Here is a 24,409-nt window from a genome sequence, read left to right on the forward strand (position 1 = left end):
GTTTATATTAGGAGGTGAGAATGAGCTGTGTATCACTCCATGTTTATAGTAGGAGGTGAGAATGAGCTGTGTATCACTCCATGTTTATAGTAGGAGGTGAGAATCAGTTGTATCCCACTCCATGTAAATCGTTAAATCAGCTGAATCCATCTCTATGTTTATCGTCGGAGGCGAGAATCCATCTCCATGTTTATCGTCGGAGGCGAGAATCCTTCTCCATGTTTATCCTGTAGTCCCTTTTAACACTTCCGATCTTTTCCTCTACAGTCCAGTCAACTCTTTATTGTGTTTTATTTTATTGTTATATTTGCCCAGACATCCGTCCTCGTGTTACGTAGGCCCGAGGACGTTCAAGATCCAATAAACATATGTATACACTTTCTGAAATACATCTATCTGTTTCCATTATAATTTGGTTTGATATCAAATTGTTCAAATATCTATTTTCTGTTTTGAGGACAACGTATGCTGTCGGTACACATCAATGTATGATAATGTTTATCAGCACCGTACCTCAATGTTCAACCTTACTGACATAAGGTAGGCTAGTCTACTGTTATATATGTCAGAAAGAATTGAATTCCCGTATCACCTTAGCCTGACAAACAGGTTACATATGAGTAAGGTCACTGTTGGCTGACTCGCGTTATCTCAGTGATACTTTGTACACACCGACCTTGAGGATGAAGTGCGGAGTTTCTCTGTAAAACGTTATATCGTGGAAAAGAAAACTCTACCGTAAGTATTTGCTACCTATGTTTATATCCCCATCAAATGCATATATTGAAATAAACTAGGTGATAAAGTAATTGGACGCATTTTACATTTATGACGTGCCTTGCGTGCGACGAAAAGTTAGATTGGTATGTATATATACAAACAAATATTATTGACACGCAAAGAAGTTTGGTTGCATACTGTAAAAGGGCTTTTGCAGCCTAGCTGCTCCTCAGTACAGAGTCAGTACATTATATTTGTACATAGATCACAGAGCACACATTTCAACAAATCCATCAGTTGTGGAATGTCATGCAAATTGTGCTACCCCCCCCTCCTGTAAGGAAGGCTGTGAAACTTGACTTTTCTTCAGAGGGTAGTTGTATTGTCCAGTATTTTTTGGTTCAAACGTGGTAATTAGGGTAATTATTACTGATCTCTACATTTTGCTATGCATTTCAGAGCATACTATCTCATTTTTAAGGTGGGGGTTGACTAAAATTGTTATTTTTTGACAGAAATACAGAAATTCTATTAAATTTTGGAGATTGCTTAAAACATACTATATTGACAAAGTTAAACATGGAGACATACTATCACTATTTTCGTCATTTACATTGTTTTGTAGGTAGATGATGGAGAATTGTACCCCTTGGCGCGCTTTCCGTTTACTAGTATGCGTCCTGTGTATCACACACCAATACCTTGCTGTCGATATACGTATGTCAGTTAAAGAAGTCAACGACAGTACAAATGTGTCCCTCTCAATTCAGAACTATCAGCATTCTAACACAAGAAGACACAGGCACTCTTACGAATACGTTACAATGATCCACGGGAGCACACAGAAGAGAATTAAGTACAAGGAGAGACCTTACCCAGCATTCCTCAACCCGGATGTAACAGTGTTTACAACCCAGGAGTATGTATCATCTCTGGTTTACAATTTCCTAAATATCTTACAATCATTTTACAGCGATATCCTAAAATATCATGAGTGAGATATAAAGGAAGAAAAAGGCTGTTTACAGTTGACGGGGAATGAAAAGACTTTAATGGATAAGATTCCTTCGATTTGAATATGTTATCCGTGATATACGTAAAACGATATTTATCTCGCAACCCGTCGGTATTGGTTTGAAAGTAAAAATATTATCATATCACATAATTTTAATTAAAATACCTTTCTATTTATCATTTTACATTTAGAAATACATGTCGAAGTTGCTTTAATGACACTTTTCAACAGAAACAAACAATAAATGCTAAAGATATGGATAAGCAAATAATATTTTGGGCAGTTGTTACTATCTTTTAATAACTAGTTACCACCTAACACATACGCTGTCATCTTTGATCTCTCAGATTACCCGATGCCCAGTCGATGCCAACTATTGGTAATGGTCACGTGGCTATGGTTGTCCATAGCGACACAATGTATATGGGTGGACTGTACAATGGCTACAATGTCACAAGTCACAGAGCAAGGCTACAGGCCACCTCCTCCATCAGCATCACGGGATTCGACTTTGATGTAGATACTCGGAATTACTCCCTGGATGTCGGCCGGGGTATTTTGATATATTACCTAGGATTTAACTATCCCATATTGTTTTACACATAATTCTGACATCTAACCTTCATGTGGACGTTATCATGTCGGACGGTTCACATGTACTCTTTGTTATAACTATCAACTCGGGGTTATGCTTAGTTCATTGATGACTTTGACGTATCTGTATGTAGTGATAATGAACCCTATCTAATGGGTTTTAATATATACCTTATATCTAAGACCCGAAAAGGGTTTTTATATGTACCCAATATCTAATACCTGAATTAGGTTTTAATAAATACCCAAATTATATCTAATGCCCGAACTCGGTTTAAATATATACTCAATGTCTAATACCCGAATTGGGTTTTAATATGTACTTAATATCTAATACCTGAACTAGGTTTTAATATGTATATAATATATAATACCCAAACTGGGTTTTAATATATACTCAATGTCTAATACCCGAACTTGGTTTTAATATGTACCTTATATATAATACCCGAACTGGGTTTTAATATGTACCTAATATATAATACCCGAACTTGGTTTTAATATGTACCTAATATATAATACCCGAACTTGGTTTTAATATGTACCTTATATATAATACCCGAACTGGGTTTTAATATATACCCAATATATAATACCCGAACTGGGTTTAAATATATACCCAATATATAATACCCAAACTGGGTTTAAATATAGACCCAGTATATAATACCCGAACTCGGTTCATTACATAAATAATATCTGAACTGGGTATCAATTACTACTAGTATATGTTTGATACATATAACACGATCTGGGTTTTCTCTATATCTAGATATTAATACCTTATACTTGAAATGGGTTTCAATGTTTATGCTTTTATACCTTATACCTAAACAAGGTTTTATAATAAGCATGTTGTGTTTACCTATGTTCCCTATATCCTATACGGGGATTTTACTATAAACTTGATACCAAATGCGCGAACTTACAAAATGCCTATCATAACCTCACATTGGATGTAGCAAGATCCTAAACTGTTGCACAAAATGAGATGTTACTATTTTGTTTAACTTATCTGCACGTAATAAATGTTTAATGTTTCCTCTTTCTTTAGGTATGTACATTGAAAAGTATACATCTCCGTTTGTAACGGTAACACTAAAAATGTACGCCCATCAAGTCCTGTACAGCCTGATGGTTACTGAGATTTCTGTGACCAACGGATATAGCGGTGCGGTGCATCTCAACCTCTCACACGACCTCGGACCGCCCAGTGATGACCTGCAGATCACAAACACTACTGTATTGGGGGATTTCAGGTAGCCATGCAAATCTACAGTGACGATTGATTTTACACTGATATAGGTAGATGGGATTTAATATAACTTTTTTTGTGACGGATACTGAAGTATGAAACCGACTTGTATATTAAGCAACCCTACTTTTATGACGTGTGAAAGGGGATTCCCCAAAATTTGTGTGCATTACATAATCGATTTATGTTGCTTTGCATCTGCTCCTCGAAACAACTTGTAGCGCGGCGATTATAAGTAAGTACAAACGTGTAGACAATTGTATTCGAATGACACTTTCGCAATGAAATTTTCTGTAGATTATGTATTTGAGCATCTGTAATCCCCCTCCCCTTTAGTAACAAAATATCGAGAAATGTGAAAATGTATACAAAGTAAATAAGAAATTCCGACCTCTGAATCAGAACACATTATCTGTATGTTCTATAATACATTTAAACGGATCATTTCTACCACATGTTACTACGCTTACAATCATGAGTTACCTTGTGTTAATAATTCTCCACATTACCTTGATACAGCCTGTACACAGCAACACCAAAAGAGGCAGAGTATAACGATAAAGACAAAGCCGAATTTATGGTCATATCGTCCCTGGTCCCCGACGTCATGACAGTTCCTTCCGGCGAGTCCGTCCGGCGTCTGTTTTTAACGTCCATTGATTACAGTGATTACGTTGTCGCGGAATATCTCCAGTTAGGTATGTGTGTTGACCAAATGTACGTGCTTTTCATGTATCACGCTCGACACGCCGATTCTTTACTTCTATATCAATGTGCCAAAGTACCATCAATGAGAAAGGGTCGTGTATTTTCATGGTTTTGAACTTCCTTCCCAATAGGACTAGATCAGTATCTTTGTTTTGGGATTAAATGGGAATGCTATTCAGTGTGATGACCAAATAAATTTTCTTAAGTAACCCAACCTAGTGGTCTTAAGTACCTTTGCCATTGCGAAGAGGAAATTTCTGGAAGAAAATACATTCTCGAGTGGGTTTACAAATAATTTTATCTTCTAATCAGGTGCTAAATGAATTACATGATTTAAGTGTTGTGAAACTGGATTTAGGTATGGATGTGAAATATGTTATCGTACACGTTTTTTAATCCATGTTTTTATTGATTTAAGGCCTTGATTTTTTCCTGAACGGTATGTTGGAGTCAACACATCAGCAGGTATGGGAACAAAAGAATTGGCGAAAGGGGAGGATAGATGTCGGCGGTAACAAGAACATGAGCAGGATTAACTATGCTGCTATGTACTATTTAGTGAGTGAGGTCCCAGAAACCGTTAAATACGAGCCGTTTTTTGGAATATCACCAGGAGGTTTAGCCCATGGAGCTCTAAATAAGGTAAATTGGTGTTGTAACTTAAAGATGATAAATAACCGACAAAAGAGTAATAATGATATCATACGTGATATTATCACCTTTCCGTAGATATTTTAAATTCGAAGTAAATGAATAATTCATTATATCGTATTCAAATTTTATATGCATGTATAATATATATTTTGTTAAGCATTTGAATGACTTTGCTACCAAAGAGTAGAAAAACTCTCTTCTTGTTAGACAGGAAAATAAAAAAGATTCATGATCAATTGACAAACTTAATTGTCATTATTTGATACATATATTTGATGTTTATTGAATTATGGGTGTGGAATTTGGGGATTTTGTCCGGCACCAAAGTTAGAGAATGTACACTTACTGTTCTTAAAAATTGCACTTGGTATAAAAAAGACCGCCAATTCTTATATGGTCTACTCTGAGCTTGGACGTTTCCCTTTACAAATTAGTCAAAACATTGCTGTTTTTAAATATTGGGTTTTTAGATTATAATTGTGTTTTAAAATCATGTTATATTGAACTTGTAGAGCTTAACATAGCGAAGCCAAAATGCAAAATGAATTGTATGTATCATGTTATGCAAGAGCTAAGTAGTCTCGGATTCTATGACGTCTGGTTGACCAAGTGTGTTCCTACTGAAAAGCATTTTTTTGTTATACACTCAACGGGCACATGCTATTTTAATCCAAGATTTGAGAAACAATTTCGAAAGTTTTTTTTAAATATATTCTATATGAGCATATTGTAGATTGATTTGAATGGCAGTTGTATCTCACGAAGTCTTTAACCGTTAAATTTAAAAACATACTTGCCCCAAGTACACGAAGTTGGTAGGCACCAAGGTATCTCTAGAGCCAAAAGATTGTGTTTATTAGTAATAAAATATATGTTGAAGATAAAACCAATTTCATATCATTATGGCCTGTTTAATCAGAGTTAAGAATTAGTACATCAAGTCGTATTTTTTATCGACGCCCCACTTTATTCAAGTTAACTGAACTATTTGCAAGTAAAAATGTTAAAACTTTTTGTTCAGTTTCTTTATTTTGTTTGCTGAAGAGAGTGTGTTATATATGATTGTGGGAGTGTATGATAAAAAATCAATTCGGTTGTGTTCTCCGCCATCTTGGTCAAATGAGTTGAAATGTACGTTTATGTATCATGTAATTCTAGTTGTTGTGCTAGGAAATAAGATAAATTGAAGTTGCTAAAAATGTTAAAAAAAAACAACAAAAAAACAAATCACCCCACATTCAATCATTTTGGACGTTATCATTCGTTTTTGTTGGTGTTTATTACATGAATATACATGTATATTCGCGGTATATTCGTGGTCGATGCTTTAGCCTGTTGACGTTTGGTTTATCAATCGACGTTTACAGAAGGTCAGTGAATTTTTATATACAAGTTCTATTAGTGCGGTTTGCTTTTCAAACATAATTTAACATAAACGAAACTATTCTTCAGCGTGTTATTTTAAGTCGACAGAAACACATTTGATTCGTTTCTTCAATCCTACTGCGGGTCACAAAACTTATATTGCAGTGAGTACCTCAGAAATGATGATTTTAATTTTCCGTTTTTCATTAAAATAAATGTCCTTCCTTTTACGGATTGAGTTAAAAGTAGTTAAACTGGTAATATTGTATTTTCCCCAGGATTACGAGGGTCACGTGTTCTGGGACCAAGAGACCTGGATGTTTCCGCCAATATTACTTTTGTTTAGTGATAAGGGCAAACAGATAGTCAAAACGCGAGTGAGGAAACACGAGGCGGCCAAGCAGTATGCTAAACAGAGAGGGTACAAAGGGGCGATGTACCCATGGGAAATAGCCTTTTCTGGTAAGCTCTTTATAAAGTCCCCTCTGGTCTAGTTGTATTAGTATGTGTTGTTACTGATAGAACAGTAAGACTATTAACATGTTCCATTGTGTTTCTCCAGCTTATTACCCCATCTTAATTAGTCTTACCAGTCTAAAAATAGTATCATGATAAAAAAAAAAAAAAAAAAAAATCAACAACATTCTATTTTTTGCTTTGTTGTTGTCCGATCTGTTTTGGTGGGTGATCAATGCATTTTAAGAAATCGGGGTGTTAACATTACATTTGTCAATGATTAATGGTGATTTTGTTAGTGCTTTGGTGTGTCTATCCTACTATTGCTGTCGTTTATCTAATTGTATTGTTTTACAAAATATTAATGAATAAATGGGAAAAAGTTTGCACTACTCTGTGTTTGAGTTTCAAAAAATAACAATGTCTTTCGACTTTTCAAAGCAAACACATTTTGATAAGTGTTTATTATGTTATTGTTCGTAAAATTAATAACATTATTATCTTTAAACAGGTTTGAATGTGTGTCCCTCTACCGAATGCTCCAAATATGAACAACACATCACCGGCGATATAGCCTTCGCATTCAAGCAGTACATTATGATGACACGGGACAAAGACTTCATCCAAAACGAGGGTGGTGCTGACGTCATCACGGACATAGCCTCGTTCTGGATGTCTCGTATGACGTATAACGAAAGCAGGGATCGTTTTGAAATACACGGTAGTATAAATGTATAAATATAGCAAGGCATATTTATTATACATGAGGAGTTTACAATGTAAATAGTATACAGTTATTGTATGGGTGTGAAGGAAATAACACTTTTATTGTCCCATGAGACATCAACTATGTCCCGAGGCGAAGCCGAGAGAAAAAATAATGTCAAGGGGGCAATCAAAGTGTTATTTACAGAAATATCCATACAATAACTGTTATACCAGTTATATAACTATACCAGTATCTAAATCATTTCATTTTTTCTCCCGAACCAGTGTTCGAATCTGCCACTGTTCTTAATGTTTTCCCCAAAAGATAGTCTTTCAGCATGCTAACTGCCGTTTTATAACTTCATGTGTGATAGTGAAAAAACAAAACAAAAACAAACAAACCAAATCCTCTCCAGCACTTCTTCATCCATATTACGCTTATGATCACGAATGCGGTTTTGGTCTTTATCAAATTGTTTATTGTAATACAAGGGATGGCAGTGTAGATGATCCGAAGGAACAACCCCCCCATTAATATGAATACGCTCCTTCCGGTTAAATAACATTTTTGACTATTAACCTGGTTAATAGCATTTTTGGAGGATGTGGTTCAAATAGCATTTCTATTGTTTACCTTTTATATAGTGTAAAATAAGGAAATGTATAATAAAAGAATTTATGATAAAACCCGGTAGTAAAATAGGACAGGACATAATGATTATACATGATGAATTGATAAAGAAGGATTTATGATGATAACAAGAATTGTTTTTGAAAGACAACGACAACGCTAAAACTACAACAAGTAATTGTTTTTGTTGATTTTGAATTAACATCACAATTTGATTATTGAAACAGTCTTTGCTATTATTACTAGTCTTGAAAAAAAAATGATTAATTTAAATGTGGATATTATAAAACAGTAATTGTATGGGTATTTCTGGAAATAGCACTTTCATTGTCCCCTTGACATTAACTATTCCCTCGGCTTCGCCTCGAGAAATAGTTAATGTTTCGAGGGAAAATAAAAGTGCTATTTCCCTCACACCCATACAATAACTGTATACTATTGTTTATTTTTCACCTTATGTATATGTAAGATTTGTAGAAATTAAAATCAATTTATGTCAAATAAGTTGATAAAATTCTTAAATAACCAACGTTATAGACGTGATGCCTCCGGACGAGTACCACTACCCAGTCAACAACTCTGTCTACACCAACAGTGTAGCCAAGATCAGTCTCCTCCTACCCAAGTACGCCCTCTCTCTCATCAACAAGACGGCAGATCCGAAATGGGAGGAAACCGCAAATAAGACATACATACCATTTAACGACACCGGAAATTGGCATCCAGAGTTTGACGGGTACACTCAAGGTAGGACTCATGAAAATATAAAAAATGGTGTGTCGGATTTAATTAAAATTTTAGTGAGCAGGGGCTTACGTAGATATACCCCATCCCCACAAAAGTGAAATAAAGCTTCACATGGGTTCATGAAATATACTGTACGTCTCCTTTTTATTTTAAAGTCGGCCTTTCACCTTTAACCTTGACTGATGTCAACAAAATCCTGTCAAGTGTAGAATTCCTTTTTCGATGTTCTGGTTTGATTATGAACTAAATCGGTCCAGACGGTAAAGAGATATCTAGAAGTACACAGACGCGTACAGGGCATATCGATTATACGTGATGGAATCAAGGCGATTCCTTTATACCAACCTTTCTGAGTGGGTGTACGAGTGGAGTGTTAAATATATTTGTTACCTTACACATACCTTTACAGGTACTAAAGTAAAACAGGCCGATGTCGTCCTCCTTGGATTCCCTCTGATGACAGACCTTTCTACAGACGCCATGAGAAACGATCTCAACATATACGAAAAGGTAGATGAAGAATCAAGATTATATAAAATTATAGTGATTTATACAGAAGATATATTAAAATAGATTCTCACTATATGACATCCGACTTATAAAGAATATAACCCCTCAGATAAATAAGATAAAGAAATCTTATTTCATATGGACACCTTTAGCCTATATGTCAACAAACATTAACCTTTAGTTTTTTATGATGTCCCCATTAAAACCCCGTTTTTAGACCACCATTTTCAAACCCTAATGAAGTATTTGCGTCGATGAACAGTAAAGGAGACAATGATAATTGCCGTCAAGATATGGGATGTTGTCCTATACATGGAATACGGAAAAACAGGTATGTCCAATTGAAGCAAATTATCTTAATAAATAAATAACGGAACAACCCGTTTCAGGCCACACCAGGAGGGCCTGCCATGACATGGGGGATGTTTGCCGTAGGCTGGTTAGATTTAAACGACACGACTAAAGCCGATGATCTCTTCAAGAAACAGTTTCAGAATGTCATTCCACCTTTCTATGTAAGTATTATTTATCAGTTCAATTATGTAAAGAATGAAGTAAATAATTTACAGTTTTGATCTTTTGTCAACTTCGTCGAAAAATGGGCATTATGAATATTATTATATTGTTGAAAATAATACTGTTTATATCGTTTCTATTTCATTATTCCAAGAATTACACGCGGAATATATGCACGTCATTATGTGGAGATTTAAAATTAACAATGAACTATAAAACCTTTCATTATATCGGTCATAAAATCCATTTTCAGTTCCCCCAGGTTTTTAACCTGGTGCGTTGAAGGCACCTAAAACGAGTTCACAGTTTGAGTTACGATTTCGTGTACATGTTGATATGCTCTTGATAATGATTTACACGCCTAGCATTCTTCTTTCATATTAGAGTACTTTCCTTCGTATATCTACAGAGTATCATCAATCTTAAATCGTAAATAATTTCATAAAAGTTCACTTGCATCCAATAAAACCTAGATGTGTACACAATATATCAGAGTTATCTCCCTTGACTTACAGATCTGGTCCGAGGAGCCAGGAGGCCGAGGTGCCAGGAACTTCCTAACGGGTATCGGCGGTTACCTACAGTCCCTTCTATTCGGTTATGGTGGCTTTAGAATATTTGAAGACAGGCTTCAATTTAATCCGACACTTCCTCCTGACACATCGACCTTTAATATTACCGGGGTTGACTATCTGGGAGGGTACTTTGATTTCACTTTTGATTCTAAATACATGACAATTAACCAGACTAAGGAAGCTACAGACGAAATGAAGGTTGTCATAGCCTCTACTGGTCAGACACAGACTCTGGATATCGGTGTCTTAGTTCGGTACCAAAGGTGTAAAGCCTCACTGATGCTTGCCTGATCCTGGTAACCTTTAAAGGTTTATAGAAGGACGTTATTTTAAATTACATATTACTGTATAGGGGGTTTAGCATTCTCGAGTAATTATGTTTGCCTTGGTTCGAGAATACAATACAATCACATTGAAAAGAATGAAACCTTCACAGTTTAACAGAAAAGCATAACTTATTAAATAATTTCCATGAAAAAGTAATAGTAAGTATTTTCGTTATATTTTAAACATGTACTTTTGTTATAGTAAAAATGATCAATACAGCCTATATATAGTACAGTATATATACAGTTTACTAATAAAGATACCTCACCACAATTTATACATCTCGAGTCTTCTATATTTGTTACTTTCCTGTATAAGTTAAGTTTAAATTTCCGGTATCTACAATGATGCAATCGTCAACTACATTGACGATGATTTCTATCATCATATTGTTATTACTATATTGGAATTCTATGAAGTAATGTTACGTCCGAGAAGCTAACTTCACTGCATTTCACGACTATCTATCTTACCTTTAAAACAACACATTTAAAGCAATTTATTTGCTGCAGTAAATTTACATATTTTAGTAATTAACAGAAAGTTAGTTTTGAAACAAACTCTTGGAAAATATCACGTTTTATATCTTTTTCTCCTCTTGGTTGTAAACATTATGTTAATTTAAGGCATACTGATCCTATAAGTTTGAAGCCTCTGTGTTTTCGTAACTTATTAATTATGATAAAATTACAAAATAAATACAGTATGCTGAATGATAGAATATATACAATGTACCCTAATGATGATGTAATGAGAATCAATACCGTAGTTATTCATAAATACAGTTAAAACCGGAAAACTACCTACTAATTAGGGAGAATATCTTTAGTCTTTGCTTCCCTCTCTACATGCAAATGAGCCGCGAAAAATATGCAATGCACGCATGCGTACACTGGTTTGTTTTGAAGAATGGCGGATTGGCGATCAGAGCCACTTATTAGAAGCCATTTTCGATCAGACATATACCAGTTACTGGCACAAAGGCAAAGATTGTGTACAATTACAACATCGTCTACGACTATACACAATCACCTTGAATCTGTAAAACTGTCTGTTATTAGAGTGGAATTAACATAAGCTCTGTTCTTGTTTTTTGCTACAAATTAAATGTATGCAATATAATGAATTTTCGAACAATTTTGGGTTGTTTGGTTTGTTTTGGCTAACGTTCTTTTGGCAACCAAGGTCATCTAAGGACGTGTCAGGTTTAGGAGGTGGAGGAAAGCCGGAGTACCAGGAGAAAATCAATCGGCCTGCGGTTAGTACCAGGCAACTACCCCACGTGGATTTCGAGCTCGTGACCCAGAAGTGGAGGGCTAGTGATAAAGTGTCGGGACATCTATTATTGAACAACCTGACGAAGCTCTTATAGTACTTTTTGAAGACTCTCACCGTATTTTTTTTTATCAATTTTAAGTTATCAAAATGGCGTGTTTGTTGACGTAATACATATGTGGGATTTCCTTTTTATTTTGAAGACTCAGTATTATTCAATCTTTTAGCTAAGAAAACTTATTTAATGTGAACAGAAATCTTATCAAATTTGAATGGTTCATCCTACATTAAGAACAACGTGCGTCAATTAAACACACTGACAGTATTTACGACATAAGTGTTTTTCTGTTTAATAGAACAAACTAACACGTTAATAGGATGTTAAGAAATCAATTTAGTAATATATACATTTATACATATGGTGGTCAAATTTAAGAAAAAATCGTATCATACAGCTATTACGTCCCTCGAGGACCACACATTGACGCTAGGGACGTCATACAACTGTTACGTCTCTCGGGTATCTCACAGTGACGCTAGGGACATCACACAGCTGTTACGTCCCTCGATTCGGTTTGTTTTTGGTTTAACGTCTTATTAACAGCCAGGGTCATTTAAGGACGTGCCAGGTTTTTGGAGGTGGAGGAAAGCCGGAGTAACCGGAGAAAAACCACCCGCCTGCGGTCAGTACCTGGCAACTACCCCACGTAGGTTTCGAACTCGCAACCCAGAGGTGGAGGGCTAGTGATAAAGTGTCGGGACACCTTAACCACTCGGCCACCGCGGCCCCGACGTCCCTCGAGGACCACACATTGACGCTAGGGACGTCATACACCTTTTAAGTCCCTAGAACACCACTCAGTGACGCTAGGGACATAATGAATATGTTCCGTCCCTCGAGGACCACACAGTGACGATAGGGACATCATACAGCTGTTACGTCCCTTGACCACCACACAGTGACGCTAGGGACATCATACCCCTTTTAAGTCCCTCGAGCACCACACAGTGACGCTAGGGACATCATGAATATGTTAAGTCCCTCGAGGACCACACAGTGACGCTCGGGACATCATACAGCTGTTACGTCCCTTGACCACCACACAGTGACGCTAGGGACATCATACCCCTGTTTCGTCCCTCGAGCTCCACTCAGTGACGCTAGGGACATCATACAGCTGTTACGTCCCTCGGGGAACACACAGTGACGCTAGGAACACCATACAGCTGTTACGTCCCTCGGGGATCACATAGTGACGCTAGAGACATCATACATCTGTTAGGTCCCTCGGGGATCACATAGTGACGCTAGGGACATCATATATATGTTACGTGCCTCGTGGATCTCACTGTGACGCTAGGGACATCATACATCTGTTACGTGCCTCGGTGAACACACATTGGCGCTAGGGAACAAACGTGGAAATCTAGAGGGGAAGTTAAGACAATCAAAATGGACATTTTGAAAATGGGTTATACCCGACACATATACTGGCCAATGAATATGGTCGTTTGTTACACACGAGAGAGACGAATAATTCGATTATCAAGCAATTCAAATTTTCCTGGATCGAATGGAAGGAGTATTTAATTTTTTAAATGGTGGACAAACACAGAAAGAGTATTGCGAAGCCATTATATGTCTACTACATTTGTAATGCAAATGGACTTCTTAACCTTACTGTATGATATATTGTTTATGTACTTGTGATGATGGTATTACACGTGGTGCCGTCCAGTGACAGGGGTCACTTAATAGTGACCTGTTACACAAGCACCTGCCGAGGTGTCTGATTAGCTTTACCTCTGTTGGTTATATACGAAATTAACGTTATGTATGGGATTTTAGATTCAGTAAAAAGTTGAGACGTTCAATTATTGGCAAAGAGAAGGAGATATATTTGTTTATGGCGTCAATTTTATCACTTGAGATATGGAAAAAGGGCTATTTCATGCTACTTTAAAGGCTAACAAAACTTCGAAATCAACTAAGATTGTACATTCAGAAACTGCCAGTTCTACAGTTTGGACAGGTCAACAGATAAGATAGTCATTGCATATATTAGGACCAACGTCCAACTGTGGTCATTCACAAAGATCGGGGAGCCGCATTAAGGACTTTATCATTCACCATGAAATATCTAGTCATCCTCAGCGCTCTTGCCTGCGTTGCCTACGCTCAAATCCCCGGGCCTTGTCGTAAGTTACATCATGTTTATAAGTACTGTTGTTAGAATCAATCAGCTGGTGCCGAATCTCTGTGATAAATATATCTAAAGTTACTTTTCACGGTGCTATGAATAAATAAATTCCGAATGAAGTTAATATCAGCCTAGTTAAATCGTGTGTAGTAGCTTTATTATTTAGTAGGTAATTATATTTCATTGGGATATTCCAAATTTCATTTTTAATCCAAAATAACAATTTCAATGACTATCATCATTTATCTATTTCAATCAATAAAATAAACGTGAGCAATTCCCGATTTCTCATTAAAAATGTATATGACACCAAAATTGCTACTCATGACCACTGACCACGGTAATAATTCGATCAACATCATTTCGTTCAGAGGGAATTATGCGTTAAAATCGCGTTGTTTATTCTATAACCTTTATCTATCTATCTGCTGTATGTGTTCATTTCAGAATCACCAAAGCAATGGGAAGCTAGAGTTTTGACTGTAAGTATGTCTATACATTGGTATCCAGTAATAGTCTGTAGGGTGTAACTCTATTGTAACCAGCTATTGTATGTAGGGTGTAATTCTATTGTAACCAGTTATTGTATGTACAAGTATATGCCTGAGCTTTCATTGAAAACAATCTTAATGATGATCTTTTGAAGCTGGATAGGAGTAAGAACTTCACTCAGTTTGGAAAGGTCAGCTATGACGAGACACAAAGGAGAGAAAGAATCATCGAGGAGGTTGAATTCGGATCTGATCGGGATTACTTCGATACTCTGTTTCTCCATAATGTAGTAAGTATACCATCTACAACACACAAAGTATATCACCCACAACACACAATGTATACACTAAATATACCCATGTAGTCAAGTATATCACCCACAACACACAATGTATACACTGAATATACATAACGTAAACGTCTGATGTACAAACACCTCATTCACTATACGACAATGTGATGTATATCATCTGATAAACTAAGATAGACATGCTTACATTTGTCACGAGATGACTTTAACACAAATAACACAAGGACATGATGTCAGACATGCTTTGTTGGACAACGTTTAAATGCAGCAAATGTACGCGCGTATTAAACAATTATATTTATTCATTAGATCGTTATATACAGACATGTTAAATACATTAAACATATAATTACCAACACACTTTAAAGCATGGATTTCCATCTTTTATGACAAAAAGCAGATACTGATTTTGTAAATTCATTAATGTTGATATATTTGTGTAAATATATGTTAATATGGCACTCCTACAACGAATTGGATAATGTTTTACAACTTTATTTTATCAAACGAATTATAGGGCAAGGGGTACATTCTGAACCTGAAAACGAGGAAGTGTAACGTCACAAACTTGACAGAGCCCTTCATCCCCCGTGGTGTTCCCCGGGAGGCCGAGTTTGAGGGCGAGGCGACCATTGGAGCTGCTGGTGTCCCCGGAGAGTTCATGGTCGTGGAGAATTTTAAGGGTACCTTCAGATCGACTGGTGCCAAATTCTTCGGTGTGTCAACTGTCCCAGACTGCATGCCAATTGAGTTTGGATACTACAGCGAGAAAACAGGATTTGTTCAACAAACGTAAGAGAATCATGAAATATATATGCTATTATGAAAGACAATTTTATTCATATATACTTTTTATTTAGTGAGCTCGTATATTGATATATAATTGCACAAAAGATTTTAATTTTCAAAAGTCTTAAAAGTTCAACTTCGGTTTAACTTTATGTCCATTTACATGTAATTTGAATTATTCGTGTTTTAATGTCAAAGTGTTGAAATATCATACGTACATTTAATTTTACTGAAAGGTTTAATCTGAACAAAATCATTATTCTTCTGTTTCAGGATGTTTGACGTCAATATTGGAATTTCCGATCCCAATGTGTTTATTCCTCCAAAGGAGTGTCTTTAGATATTTGATTTATTAAACTTTATTACAATTTCTATGAGATTTCTTTGCCTTTTCACTTAAACAAATCCTTTTTGAAAACGTGCACTTTCGTACAAACTACACACACTATATCTATATGCGATGAACCACGTCATTAGAAGCGGGGATACATGTTTTTGTTTTGTTTTTTGTTGTTTTTTGTTTTTGTTTTTAAATAACTGAACATTTAACCTACAAACTCACACACTAATGTCACCCAGGCTTCACAAGCAAGGTTCCATTGGCTACTTCCGACTTAATCTTATATTAAAACCGAGGCTGATGATGTTGTCATAAATCGGATCGTCCGTGTTGGTTATATTTATTAATAGGAAAACTTTTTAAAAATGTAATTACATTAAATGTATAGCTTTTTAAAAAAAAATTAATATGCATTCTAAGTGAAACTCTGTGTTATCCAAATCAGATTAGCACAATGCAAACCAATGTTAAAAATGGAAGATCATATGAAGGACACAGCCCATACACGAAGGACTTAAACCTATATGTGAAGGACTCGTATCCACTTTTCATGACAAGAGTCATTTTGTCACCACTTGAACGCCATTTAACAGATTAATGTCCGACCATATCGCATAATCTCACAATGCGGATACGCGCAAAAGATTTCTAATTCAGGATAAACAAATGTATTTCATAAACACCGAGTCAAAGTAGAGAAGTTTGCTTGGTTAAATAACGATTGATAGTCATTGCCATGTAATTAGGGACAAAATTTATACAAAATTTTGGAAGATAAGTTTTGAAATTATCATTAATGGAATGTTAAAAAACACAAGAGTGAATAGTTCATTAAATTTCATGTATATTCAAGAAAGGTTACACAGAATTATGAAGCAACTTCTGGAATACATCATACAACACAATAATTGATACGTAATTAATCCTGCATACCGAATACATCTACATATGTAATGCATTCACAAAGAACAATATAATAAATTCTTCATCAATAGGTATTCACTATAAAATGATTTCATGTATACGTAAACCGGCAATGCTGCCTCAACATATTTACTCTAAGCCTGGTCTCAGATAAGGGATATGACACTCGATCTTATCAATTTAAACAGTGGCTAACATTACATACAATTGATAAAAGGAAACGTCTTAATACACGCGAATAAGATATAAATAATTAGTCAAGTTGAGGCACATATATCTATATCTGTGGTAGAATGGTTCAATAAGTGTGTCCAAACAAACCAAAAGTATGTTCATGGATTCCCAGAAATAAAACAGAACTAAAATAAAATTCATTTCAATTTTAAAATACTAACAAATGCAAATTCTATTATTTGAAATAATACTAATAAGAACCAAGATTCTTTGGTAATAATCAAATGAACTCTTATTTCAAATTTATTAAGACGATTTCGAAATGTCTAGATTGACACAAATAAATGGAATAGTCTCGAGCGACATGTCCATAGATAAGATAAAACTACCGGCACGCTTGTTATATAAGGAGGTCTCGAGCTGGTTTCTTTTCACTCTCGAGGAAATTCGGCAGCGAGTAATAGACCACCAACAACAGCCATGCAGAGTCTCCTTTTCGTAATGCTCCTTGGAGTGTCAGCATACGCTCAGCTACCTAGGCCTTGTGGTACGTATCACAACGGGGGTATATCCGACCGTTGTTGAATGGCAATGTTGGAATCTATTCTACTGGGGGTATTCCAAAAGATTATACAAAAAGACATACAATATATGATTAGCTAATTTCCATGCAGATTGAAAGTTAGGAAGAGTAGAGCCAAAATGAATTAAAATGCACCATGCAAAATCTTGAATTACCCTATTAGTCAATAAATTTTTGTTTTCAAAAGAACGTTAAACTTAACTGTGTCACTATTTTAAATGAATGAAAACGTGACATGTTCGTTGCAGTAAAAATGGGGTCCGGCAGCAGAATCGAGTACTTGCCATCTCAAAGAAGGGATATCTTATCATTAGGATAATTGACAGAGAAGTTGGTGTCGTTCAAGTAGAACGATTGTAAATGTTTGCCATTGATAGGTTATCTTGAGAGAAACTTCTTTATTGGTAGTATGTACAACCTAGAAAGGCTTGGATCGCTGATAGATAATCTAAGGTTAAAATGTATCGGTTTATATACATTAATTTCCCAGTTTTTCATTTCCGCTCTTTTTTTCATTCGTAGTTAGTGAAGCTAAGATACAATTTATATTTCTTGTACGTTTTTACAGTATCATAGACATTACCAAGTTGAAGTGATAATGTAACATTTTGAAAGCCTTATTTTTTGCTTGGTTTGTTGGGCCTAGCAGGAATAGCCTCTTTGTTTGTATCAATGTGAAATATGTGTAAAAACTGTTAATAAATGCTTTGCATCAAATCCTAAACCGATGATAATTGTTCTCGTCAGTGATTCTGAGTCTGACATTAAATGTGATACCATGTTATGTACTCATTGATATTAAAGGGATATTAGATATACACAGATATATATCTTAGTTGATAGACAAGGTATGCTTGAGGTATGACTCGTATATTACTGCTTTCTATAAAGGATTTTAGAAAAGTCAAGAATTTAGAGTTCAAATCCTCGGAAATATCTGCCATTGAAATATTACAGTATATGTTTGCTTGAATCTTCAGAGTCACCAAAGCAATGGGAAGCGCGAATGTTCACCGTAAGTATATGTGACAAGTGTGGTACAATTTTACATTCCTGTATTTTCTTTTTAGTATACATGTTGAAAAAATCGCGATACTTATATATCATCATATTATCTATAAATACTATGTCTGCCTTTTCTCGTTTGCGACAGTTGATAAATGTGAAAATGTACCTGTAGTTACATTGTACTTCTTACATTAAAGCAAGACATGTCCAAAAACTTTACTGGGTATGCCAAAGGGAGCTATGACGAGACGCAGAGGAGGTTCCGAGAGATTGAAGAAGTTGAATTCGGAAGTGACCGCGAGTATTTCGACGTTCTTTACCTCCATAACGTCGTAAGTGCGACTTGTGATGTAATCAGTAATACGTATCAGAAGATAATCAAATAAACAAATACTATCACTTCAAAGAACATACGGTTTACATAAAAGTTTTTATTCATGCAAGCTAATGTTGCCAATTCATTTCTTTTATCTATGTTAATAAAAGTTTTATACTATGAATACTATGAATAAATCAAAAACAATTCTTGTTATTGATATGACAGAGTATATGATATATCCTAAAATGCAATATTTTCATTCAAAGGGTAAGGAGTACAGGTTTAATTTGAAAACAAGGCAGTGCAATGTAACGAACCTCACGCGTCCCTTCAGGCCTTTTGGAGTCCCTCCTGAGGGTAAATTCGAGGGTTCTGCCACCGTTGGAGCAGCTGGAGTTCCCAATGAGTTTATGGCTGTAAACAATTTCTATGGCAACTTCAGCGACGGTGACAGATTTTTTGGTACTGTCACAAATCCTGACTGTATCCCAATAGCAAGTGGCTTCTACAGCGAGAATACTGGCTTCGTTCATAGAACGTACGTAGATTATTACGAAAGAACTACAAATGCTGGCACCGCAAATGCTCATTATTTGAATAATAATTATACATTATCAGACGAATCATCCTTTAGACATATTGTAAAGGTCAAGCTTTTCAATAATGAGATAGTCCAAGTCTAGTCTACATCAAGAGTGTTCATCTGTCATATTTATCGATTTTCTTCAACGTCTTCATTGTCGGATAGATTATCAAGTAGTACCATTTCCACTAGTTCATTGATATATCCTCATACTAGAGTTATTTTTAATATTTTCATTTTCTCCATTTCAGATTTTTCGATTTGAACATAGGAATCGCAGACCCAATGGTTTTTATCCCTCCAAAGGAATGTCTTTAAAGTTTTGTATTTGACACCTAAACATTAAACGTAAAAAAAAGATGTGTGTTTATTTTTACTTTATTTTCGCTTACATTCGTATACAAATCTTTGATAATTGCATACAAAGATTCAAACATATCTTGCCTAGTTTTCCTTTATCGCTCGAAAAGCAAAACTCCTATCGCAGGAAAACCAAAAACATAACGCAGCTCTGAGAGGAGTTTGATATTTCCATAAGGAAGAGAAACAACAGGAATCGTGTAAATAATAAGATGAGGAAAAGTGGGTAAAACTGACAGAATACTCTCCCCGAAACGTCTTTGTGACTGCATGATGAAACTAATATTGTAATATTGCATTTATATTGCAAATATAAGCTAAGTAAAATGGACATTTCATTCCATCATGTCCGATATATAAAATGGATTCCCAGAATGACTAGGATCAAACATTTTACACTTGGAACATATATTGAATGAGACAAACATTTTGACTTGGACCAGGAACTTTATCCGCTTCCTCAATGTGACCTTAAGCACAAGGAATATTTACGACAAGCCCCATTTTCTTCTATTTTTTTCCAAATAATTCCATTGATTATCTTGCAGTTTGTCAGATGTTATGTCAAGGACAATCACATCTGAGAGCAGAAGAACCTTTGACCTCAATGTGACCTTGACTTTGGGTATACATTTTTAGAGTTCACGACACACTTCACTGAAAATTTAATTGGTAACTGTGGTTAAGACGTAAATGAAGTTGACCTTTGTATTTAATATGACCTTGCCCTTGGGTACACAGAAAAATGATGAAATTGGGAACAAATAAGCTGCAAGTGCATAACTGGTTAATTGTGAAAATAATGTGAGCCCATCCCATGAATTATCTAGTTTACATTTCATGTTAGATCTTTATGTATTAAAAAAAGGAAATTGGTTCGTTAATTGGAACTAGAGTTCACAGAGGCACATGTTATGTCGCACGAAAATGCAACATGACTAAACTGCAAATAGTAAGAACTTAAAACAATTTCAACCCAGCGAAAGCATTGATCGAGAGGTATACTTATTTTGTTGTTATGCTCACAGTTCGATATCAAAACGGTTTTATTATCAATTTGTCATTCTCAATCAAATACTTTTTTCACGTCAACATATATAACATTTTAATATGAAAATGTAATTGAATAACAATAATAATAGAATACATATAAAAAAAAACTAAACAAAAAAAAAACGAGCCGGAAAGACCTATTTTTTTCTTACTACGATGCATAAGAATTGGTGGTTGCTTTGAGTAAAATTAAACGAGCACTCCTCCGAATCCAATGATGCAAATCAATGTTAATTTCCAAAGTAATTTAAAGCAAAAAGCAGTGTATTTGAAATATTTTATTTTCGCACAGAACAACCAACGTTTTACTGACACTTCCGTCACTGAACATAATTTGAAATACCGGAGATTTGTCCCCAAACGTGGCCTTATTAGATAACTTGAGCATCACGGATTACCGAAGCAATTTTATACTAGCAGCTTACATCATGACACGGGTAAAACACATACCACACTCCAGTCAACACATTGGTAGCCACTGTGCCTTACACACGCCGCCAATCCTAGCAAACGCGTCATATGTGACGTCACACAACAGCGGTTGTTCATGTGGTAGGCAAATGAATACTAAATATGATATTTAATTTCGATTCCTAAGCTCAAATCAAACAAGCAGTAGCTTTATACAGACAAAACTGACTTGAATGTCGGTCCAGTTAATCAATATCTGTACATGTCCTCCTAACTGTTTTAAGTTTGTAATTTTCATGGAACTTTAGATTTCGGTATATTCGATGACAGGAAATACAACGCGAAAACCATTGTAATGTGAGTATATTCTAAAATTTACGTAAAATATATCTTGTTCCTTAAGTTAATTCGAATAACGCGATATTTTGAACCATCGGAAAAATGCCAACTTTACCGCGTCACTCAAAAGTTTCCAACAAACGACGACTCGTATCATGGAGAATTGTTCAATGACATACAAATCGACAGCAGCATTACACATGCATTGGGTGATCGATACTTATAATATGACATATGATGAATAGTCCAGCTGGAATTCGTCAGTGACAATAGGGCAAAAAGTATGGAAAGCCATAAGGGCATGAACAGTGGTTGAACTAAAGAAAGGGATACATGCACATCAAAATTGAATCCATTTCATCAATATCAAGAGATATGTGTGCATACTCTGAACCATACATTCCAGCCTGATTGACACAGTGATATTATAGAAAGACTCGTAGTATCGATATTAACAGAGAAGCCAAGAAATAAAGAAAACATCACAACTATCATAGTCTCAACAAAATCTTTATCTTTTAAGAACCTAATGTTTGGTTGATAGTGTTGTTATATTTGCCCAATCTTCAAGCATCATTAACTATATAAACCATTGTTGATCATTTGTATCTATTATAGATTCTGGTTATGATTTGTTTTGTAGCTTCCTCTAAATAAGGGTTATATAAGGCGCATATGCCTAGCGACAAAACGTCGAATCGGTAATAGAAAAAAGCTATATAACAAACAAACAAAAAAGAAAACAAAAAATGACGACTTCACAATGTTTAAATATCAATATTGGTTCTTCTATTGTCCACTGAACAAAAGATGAAAATATCTTATTCTAGTATAGAAGATTCAAAAAACCAATCCTTACCTTTAGATTATTATTACTTTTCACAAAGAATTATTTAATACAATATATAAGTCAAGACAAACCAATGGAGAATACCGAAAAAATAACGAAATAGTAAATCTAAATCGATAGAACGAGGGAAAACGAACAAATTTGCATGGAGGTCATTTGAAAAGTAGAATAAGAACAGGTGTTTCGGAAATGTTATCTTTTATGCTTCAATGACGACGCACGTTATGCAAAATGAAAGCCTGTTGAATAATTGCTTAATTAATAAACAGTATTAAGATGTATAGTTTGTGTTTAACCACTGTCTGTGATGCAGATTAACCTACACACAGATTTAGCTAGTAACAATGTGAACCTACCCTACATTCAATGTTCTGAATTCCTATTAATACAGGTTCAGGCAATACACATGTATTCTATGTTTTTGTTATATTATCCATCATACTGTGTAGCTATTTCACGAGGCTGATATGACGAAGTTGTTCCAGTCGAAACTAATTGAGGGTATACAATTTCAGGGAATACCGCCTTGTAATCATTCCGCAGTAAACACTTCTATACATATGTGCGTATATACAAACATTCACTGACTATTTATTCTCGCGCTATATTTAAAGACATCTAATATAGCGAAATTAAATCCCCCGCAAATATTAACAATTACACAGATTTTTTTTTAATTTGGTCTCCCCAATTAATCCCTTATGTATTTGTTCATTCCCATTTTGGTTTCCATGGCTTTCCATTTTCATATCCACACTTTTGTCAGCAGTAGCTCTGACTATTACCAAACAGTTGTGTGGTGTGGTCAGTATTGCAATGCAATAATCAGAATATGTTGTCTAGCAAAAATAAAAATATATATATATGTATCTTTGTTAAAATCATCGGCGTCATTATGACAAACAAAGCAGATATAGTATCTAACTTCACTAGTACTTATAAATGACGTTTCTATCTATTTCCCCACTTGCTCATTACTTTGGTATCTAAGAAATGTCATCGTTACATATAACAACCTTACGTGACACAACCTATCGAACGGTGGAAATCAAACACCTGTGAAGATGCCCGAATTAGTAACTTGATACGATAACGACCTTGAACAGATATTTCCTCACCCCACATATAGTTCAAAAATAAGGACAATTCTTAATTTAAATAAAATGGGACATACGTTTTTTTAATCAGAACTCACGATTTAATAAAGCGAAAATATTGATCAATTCGTCCATTTCCATACAAACCACATGTACTTTCCTTTTGGACCGTACACACTAATCCGCAATCCGTGTATCCAATATCTGATGTCACTTTTATCAGGAAGACAAAAACGGAGGTGAACAAAGCACAGGAATAATAACAGACAGGGAACAAAGAGTAAGAGCAATACTCAAAGCAACCTCTAAGTGTTTATGGTCTCTTCTATATCAAGGGAACTTTTCTGCAGGAGAGCCAATTTCAGTTGCCTCCTAAAATTGAACAAATATTGGGGTATAGTCTTAATTATGGCTCTCTATATAGAGTACAACCGGAAAATATTATATTGCATCACAGGTTAAGATATGCATTGGTTTCCTGTAAGCTTCGTGTTATTGCATTATTAATTTTTGACATCAC

General features: G+C 35.2%; 3 protein-coding genes across 3 annotated transcripts; all 3 read left to right on the forward strand.

Annotated features, from left to right (window-relative positions):
- Positions 1 to 669: 669 nt before the first annotated feature.
- On the forward strand, positions 670 to 11,866 carry LOC117322791 (protein-glucosylgalactosylhydroxylysine glucosidase-like). Its single transcript, XM_033877735.1, has 12 exons — positions 670 to 738; positions 1,346 to 1,639; positions 2,083 to 2,288; positions 3,384 to 3,588; positions 4,104 to 4,282; positions 4,711 to 4,934; positions 6,590 to 6,773; positions 7,279 to 7,488; positions 8,644 to 8,853; positions 9,263 to 9,363; positions 9,753 to 9,878; positions 10,395 to 11,866. The coding sequence occupies exons 2-12, from the start codon at positions 1,350 to 1,352 to the stop codon at positions 10,743 to 10,745; spliced, it is 2,286 nt and encodes a 761-aa protein (XP_033733626.1). The 5' UTR covers positions 670 to 738; positions 1,346 to 1,349; the 3' UTR covers positions 10,746 to 11,866.
- A 2,256-nt stretch (positions 11,867 to 14,122) lies between these two features.
- LOC117324384 (mammalian ependymin-related protein 1-like) lies at positions 14,123 to 16,220 on the forward strand. Its single transcript, XM_033880230.1, has 5 exons — positions 14,123 to 14,255; positions 14,705 to 14,739; positions 14,904 to 15,038; positions 15,577 to 15,851; positions 16,122 to 16,220. Exons 1-5 carry the CDS (start codon positions 14,189 to 14,191, stop codon positions 16,186 to 16,188), a joined length of 579 nt encoding a protein of 192 aa, XP_033736121.1. The 5' UTR covers positions 14,123 to 14,188; the 3' UTR covers positions 16,189 to 16,220.
- Positions 16,221 to 17,602: 1,382 nt separating this feature from the next.
- Positions 17,603 to 20,137, forward strand: LOC117324385 (mammalian ependymin-related protein 1-like). Its single transcript, XM_033880231.1, has 5 exons — positions 17,603 to 17,833; positions 18,850 to 18,884; positions 19,075 to 19,209; positions 19,463 to 19,734; positions 20,031 to 20,137. Exons 1-5 carry the CDS (start codon positions 17,767 to 17,769, stop codon positions 20,095 to 20,097), a joined length of 576 nt encoding a protein of 191 aa, XP_033736122.1. The 5' UTR covers positions 17,603 to 17,766; the 3' UTR covers positions 20,098 to 20,137.
- Positions 20,138 to 24,409: the final 4,272 nt, after the last annotated feature.

The sequence above is a fragment of the Pecten maximus genome, chromosome 3, assembly GCF_902652985.1.
Source record: "Pecten maximus chromosome 3, xPecMax1.1, whole genome shotgun sequence".
Lineage (NCBI taxonomy): Eukaryota > Metazoa > Mollusca > Bivalvia > Pectinida > Pectinidae > Pecten > Pecten maximus.

Bases quoted from the DNA above. Each gene is read 5' to 3' on its own strand.
- LOC117324385 (XM_033880231.1), top strand. From the start codon at position 17,767: ATGCAGAGTCTCCTTTTCGTAATGCTCCTTGGAGTGTCAGCATACGCT. The intron at 19,210-19,462 runs GTAAGTGCGACT...TTTCATTCAAAG, and splicing joins TTCTTTACCTCCATAACGTC to GGTAAGGAGTACAGGTTTAA. The intron at 19,735-20,030 runs GTACGTAGATTA...TCTCCATTTCAG, and splicing joins ACTGGCTTCGTTCATAGAAC to ATTTTTCGATTTGAACATAG.
- LOC117324384 (XM_033880230.1), top strand. From the start codon at position 14,189: ATGAAATATCTAGTCATCCTCAGCGCTCTTGCCTGCGTTGCCTACGCT. The intron at 14,740-14,903 runs GTAAGTATGTCT...GATCTTTTGAAG, and splicing joins GGGAAGCTAGAGTTTTGACT to CTGGATAGGAGTAAGAACTT. The intron at 15,852-16,121 runs GTAAGAGAATCA...CTTCTGTTTCAG, and splicing joins ACAGGATTTGTTCAACAAAC to GATGTTTGACGTCAATATTG.
- LOC117322791 (XM_033877735.1), top strand. From the start codon at position 1,350: ATGATGGAGAATTGTACCCCTTGGCGCGCTTTCCGTTTACTAGTATGC. The intron at 3,589-4,103 runs GTAGCCATGCAA...ACCTTGATACAG, and splicing joins ACTGTATTGGGGGATTTCAG to CCTGTACACAGCAACACCAA. The intron at 6,774-7,278 runs GTAAGCTCTTTA...ATCTTTAAACAG, and splicing joins ATGGGAAATAGCCTTTTCTG to GTTTGAATGTGTGTCCCTCT.